General features: G+C 36.8%; 1 protein-coding gene across 1 annotated transcript in view; it reads right to left on the bottom strand.

The window, feature by feature from the left end:
• Positions 1 to 4,056: 4,056 nt before the first annotated feature.
• The window catches only part of LOC138657271 (forkhead box protein I1c-like), a 2,265-nt gene continuing 248 nt past the window's right edge, over positions 4,057 to 6,073 (bottom strand). The window contains exons 1-2 of the mRNA XM_069744952.1: positions 5,607 to 6,073; positions 4,057 to 4,988 (exon numbers count right to left, since the gene is read on the bottom strand). The exon at positions 5,607 to 6,073 is cut by the window's right edge and continues 248 nt beyond it. Of these exons, the coding sequence (XP_069601053.1) occupies positions 4,435 to 4,988; positions 5,607 to 6,073 (1,021 nt within the window). The 3' untranslated portion in view covers positions 4,057 to 4,434. The remainder of the gene's footprint in view (positions 4,989 to 5,606) is intronic.

Raw genomic sequence — 6,073 nt, forward strand, 5'->3', positions numbered from 1 at the left:
AGACCATAGGACATTCTCCCAAAACTCCTCTGGATCATCCAAATGCTCTCTAGCAAACTTCAGACGGGCCCGGACATGTACTGGCTTAAGCAGTGGGACACGTCTGGCACTGCAGGATCTGAGTCCATGGTGGCGTAGTGTGTTACTTATGGTAGGCCTTGTTACATTGGTCCCAGCTCTCTGCAGTTCATTCACTAGGTCCCCCCGCGTGGTTCTGGGATTTTTGCTCACCGTTCTTGTGATCATTCTGACCCCACGGGGTGGAATTTTGCGTGGAGCCCCAGATCGAGGGAGATTATCAGTGGTCTTGTATGTCTTCCATTTTCTAATTATTGCTCCCACTGTTGATTTCTTCACTCCAAGCTGGTTGGCTATTGCAGATTCAGTCTTCCTAGCCTGGTGCAGGGCTACAATTTTGTTTCTGGTGTCCTTTGACAGCTCTTTGGTCTTCACCATAGTGGAGTTTGGAGTCAGACTGTTTGAGGGTGTGCACAGGTGTCTTTTTATACTGATAACAAGTTTAAACAGGTGCCATTACTACAGGTAATGAGTGGAGGAAAGAGGAGACTCTTAAAGAAGAAGTTACAGGTCTGTGAGAGCCAGAAATCTTGATTGTTTGTTTCTGACCAAATACTTATTTTCCACCATAAAATGCAAAAAAAATGATAAAAAAACAGACAATGTGATTTTCTGGATTTTTTTTCTCAGTTTGTCTCCCATAGTTGAGGTCTACCTATGATGTAAATTACAGACGCCTCTCATCTTTTTAAGTGGTGGAACTTGCACTATTGCTGACTGACTAAATACTTTTTTGCCCCACTGTATATTGTATACTTAGGATGGTGCCAGTTGTGTGGTTATTTTTGATTTTTTAATTATGTTTTAAATGTGGTGTACTAATAAAGTGGATTTTTTCATATTATAAAATACTGCAGTGGTGTGCATCTCTCCAGTAGTGTCTTTTTTTCTCTTTTTTGTCCAGTATTACAGCTCAGCCCCATGCACTTAATGGCAATGTACCTATGTACACCATCACATAGATTTTATGGAAAGTTAAACAACTTTCTATTTATCTTATATATATATATATATATATATATATATATATATATATATATATAATTGTGCTGCTTCTGAATGTTTGTAAGTTAATAAGTCCTCTATGTAGCTCAGTGCTTCTGTAAAAATGTTACAAATCCATCAGATCTCCTGCTCCTGTTTTTTGCAGCTTTCTGCTCCCTGTTTCTTTATCTTAGTGTTATACATAGCAACAAGGAAATAAAAGTCATTACAAACAGATCTCCTCTGCATGTAGAGGAGAGAAAGTATCTAAGGTCTCAGGTAGGGAGAAGAATGTAGTCTGTTCTTTTTTGAATGCCTTAGTTTGTGTCTATACCTGAGCGCGCTTGAAAAAGTGACTAAGTGCCACAAAAAAGTGCACTAGAATTCTGACCTCTTGAAACCCTCTGCAAAATGAGAAGGGTCCCCTAAACCATTGCCCGTCCCTACGAGCCAGAAGGCTACAGCGAGGGTCAGGGACAAATAGCTTCCTCTTGCCGAAGTCAAAGGAGACCCAATCTTACTCGCAGCATCTGCCTGAGTTCCCACCCAAGTGAGAAACAGAGTCTTAGACTGTGCATCCCTCCTGGAAGACGGGGGATTCGGTGCTTCCCTCTCGGAAAAAGGGGGCTTCAGTGCTCCCCTTACGGAAGAGGGGAGCCAAGGGGTTAGGGAGGAGCTGAAGCGGATGGCCACTCACTGCCCCCCTAGACTGGCCAAGAGAGGAACCCGTGATGGAACCGTATCACGACAATGTCCTATTGTTGAAGTCGACCCTCTTTTCGCACAGTGAGAAACAAACATAAATAGCGAAGGTTACTCAATGTAATACTGAGAGGACCTTCAACAGGGAATTAAACAAATTCCAGAGCAAAAGCCCGGAAAAGGGTGTTTGCTAGATGAATAAAGTAAAGTGTAAGTGCCGAATTCATGCGGGGTTCCCAATCCAGTGAATTAAAGCCCCACAGGGTCGCCACTCCTGGGGCACTTGGCACTTTGGGCTTTCAATCTTCCCAATGTGCATTGTATGAATCTTCTAGACCAGAAACCTCTTTTCGAAAGACACTACACTTGATCTTAGCCAAAAGACCGAGACACGGTATAGGCTTTAGACAAGGCGAAAAGCCCATGAAGAGGTGATAAGAGCAATATCTGAGCAGGGAAGACATAAGCACACAGCGTTCATATCCAGCCTATATTACTGAGAGGAACACTCCGACAAGAGAAAAATGTAAACCAGACTGCAAACTGCACATCAGTGTTCTGAAAACTAACGAAGCTTTAAGAATGAAGCTTATTGTTTACCTTTCGTTAATAAAATCACACTAGCATTTGTAAAACTAATTTTTTCCAAGTCAATCGTGTTCGTAGCGTTTCATCTGCAAAATCAGACAGTTCATGGACACCGTGTGCGGGGAAAATATAAAAACCTTTATTCTAGTCTTGGAAAAGCTAATTTTATGTATCTGCAATAATAAAAAAAAATAGACGTATTTCTGTGATAATTGCCATTATTATCCCGGCTTTATGATTCTTAGGAATATGGTGCAACGTATACGGTAAGAGGAAAAGCAGCCGCATAATTGTGGGGCTTGGGTCACAGCTCTTTGCAGAAGCAAAAGATTGCAGTTTCTGGATCATTTGTGATATTAAAATAATAATAATAAAAAGTTTCCTATTGCTGATTATTTGGGAATATTACATTTTCTGTTCATGTTTTAATGTAGATTATCTATAGAGATCAGCAAAGCGCAATTAGTAAGAAAATAAAGACAAATATTGGAGCCCTTGGTGTAAGAAATAGATAGTAAATAGATCGGTGATAGAAAGGTAAATAGGGCGATATGAGATATATAGATAGATCGAAAGATATTAAGTACATAGATAGAAATGTGATGGAACAGACCGATAAGAGATAGACGGATAGATAGATGCTATAAAGATAGATAGATAATAGATAGATGGATGATAAATAGATAGATAAAAGATAGAAAATAGATAGATGATAGATAGATAATAGATAGATAGATAGATAGATAGATAATAGATAGATAGATAATAGATAGAAAGATAGATAGATAGATAGATAGATAGATAGATAGATAATAGATAAAAAGATAGATAGATAGATAATAGATAGATAGATGCTATAAAGATAGATATATAATAGATAGATGGATGATAAATAGATAATAGATAGATAATAGATAGATAATAGAGAGATGATAGATAGATAGATAATAGATAGATAGATAAAAATAGATAATAGATAGATAGATAGATAGATAGATAGATAGATAGATAGATAGATAGATAGATAGATAGATAGATAGATAGATAGATAATAGATGATAGATAATAGATCGATAATAAATAGATAGATAATAGATCGATAATAGATAGATAGATAGATAGATAGATAGATTATTATTATTATTATTATTTATATAGATAGAAAATAGATAAATAGATAACAGATAGATAATAGATAGATAGATAGTAGATAGATTGATAGATAGATAATAGATAGATAGATAGATAGATGATAGATAATAGATAGATAGATAGATGATAGATAATATATAATAGATAACAGATAGATAGATAATAGATAAATTGATAGATCGATAATATAGATAATAGATAACAGAGAAATAATAGATAAATTGATAGATAGATAGATAATAGATAGCTAATAGATAGATAATAGATAGATAATAGATGATAGATAGATAATAGATAGATAATAGATAGATAAATTGATAGATAGATAATAGATCGATAATTGATAGATAATAGATAGATAAATTGATAGATAGATAATAGATCGATAATAGATGGATAATAGACAGACAGACAGACAGGTATAAAGCTACAAGATGTATAGATCGCAAAAGATATAAAAATCCCTTTAACGGAAACACTTTTTTTTCTATGAAAACTCTTTTGGTTAAGATTCTTTTTCTTTCCCAATCAGTATAAAGTTTAATAGAAAAATTAGTTTTTTGTTACACGATTTATTGCAAAACTCATATAAACAGATAATATATATAAAAATATCAAAAGTTATTATAAATAAAACCAGTAAAAAAGCTGCTCTCTCCCCACTCAGATCTACACCTTGTGTAATGTACCAGACAGCTACGTACATGGCAGATAACTGGGCGCTGTCGCTGACGGTTAACGCTTTAACAAATAAATTCTACAGAACTTCTAAGATGAAAAATAGCGGCGGCCTTTTCCGAATGTGTTCTATCGTGAAGACATCCCTGCAGATATTTTTTAAGTCAGTTTTTTGCCATCTCTTTTGAACGTACGCAATTACCCCCAAAAATATTTCCGCCAACAGCGACCGGCATGATGTTCCTCCTGGGGCTACACTTCGCTGCCTTCTCTGGAGTAGATGAGGCTGTTGACACTGAAATTGTTGTAAAAATGGCTGTTGAACTGACTGCTTGGATTGGAGGCGGTGAAAGAATTATAATAGGGGCCTCTGCTGAGGTGTAAAGTGTCCTGCAAATCTGCAGATGGTTCCATCATGGAGCCTGAGGAGAAGCTGCTTAATCCAGTGATGTTCCTCTGGGAGAGTTCGTTGACCAAGCCCAGAGACATCTGCCTGTTCACTGAGCTGGAGTCCAAGGAGGAGGTCATACTGCTAAAAAAGTTATTCAAACAAGGGGTGGAGGTGATTCCTGGGGGAGATGTGCTCTTCCGATCTTCTGAGGAGGCTTCCACCTCGGGGGACGATGGGGTCATCATAGATGGGCTATCCCCACTTTTCCTCCCTAGAGCTGCCCGACCTTCTTCACCCTTAGCCGTGACAGTGTCAGTGTTGTTGGATTCTGATCTGCGCTTTCTTTTCCGGCGAAAGTTCCCGTTGTCAAACATTTTCTCACAGTTAGGATCCAAGGTCCAGTAATTGCCTTTGCCTAAACATTTTAGAAAAAAAAAAAAATTGAATGAAATATAAACAATATATAAATTCAAATATAGCAGCTCTAAAATATTAGATCATTATTGTACATCATATTAAAAAATTTGTACTGATACACAAAATCCCAAAAAAAAAAAACAATTGCAAAAATGTAAAGGGAAATTCTAGTCATTCAAGCGGAAAATCTAAAGTTTTTAAAAGCTTCTGAAGTTGCGGAAAATCTAAAGTTTTAAAAACTTTAAAAGCTTCTGAAGTTTTTTTTTTTATTTTTTTTTAATTAAAATATTTTTTCCTGTTTGATATTGGATCTAAAAATACATTTATAACAAAAAACACTTATAGTAGAATTTTCAGATAAATTCTTTACATAGTTTTTTTTATTCATGGCTTCACTTAGGCCTCTTGAGGGCATGACCTCCACGAATAGAACAGCACAAACTGGAAATGCCGTAGAATTAACAGCTATTTTTTTTTTTACTAATTTGTCCTTTCTCATTTTCAATAAAAAATAAATAAATATGAAAGCGGAATACAAAACCGAAGGGCGACTCGAAAATACTAATACTATTGCAACAACAAATAATAATTTGAATCATTGAAGACGCGTTCTTACCTGGGTCATCCTCATCTCTTGGCACTTTCTTAAAACAGTCGTTCAGAGACAAGTTGTGTCGAATAGAATTTTGCCATCCTGCTTTACTCTTCTTATAGAAAGGAAAATTGTCCGCCACATACTGATAAATCTGGCTCAGGGTTAGCTTCTTTTCCGGAGCGTTTTGTATGGCCATAGCTATAAGAGCCGAGTAAGAATATGGAGGCCTCACTAACTTCAGAAGTTCCTCCTGAGAAGCTATGGATAACCAACCAAGATCCGTCCCACTGAAACTTGACGAATTTGGTCGGAATTGTCTCTGAGATCCATACGAAGGTGGTATGTATGAGTTCTGGTTACTTCCATGAAGATAACTGGGCGTATTGTTGACTCCTGGCCCGTTAAACCACAAGTAGGGGTTGGTTGAAGGTGAATAGTCCCCAATTCCGTAGTTGGCCGCCCTTGGCGTTGAATGTAAGTTCTGCTGG

This window comes from Ranitomeya imitator, chromosome 1, assembly GCF_032444005.1.
Source record: "Ranitomeya imitator isolate aRanImi1 chromosome 1, aRanImi1.pri, whole genome shotgun sequence".
NCBI classification, from domain to species: Eukaryota; Metazoa; Chordata; class Amphibia; order Anura; family Dendrobatidae; genus Ranitomeya; species Ranitomeya imitator.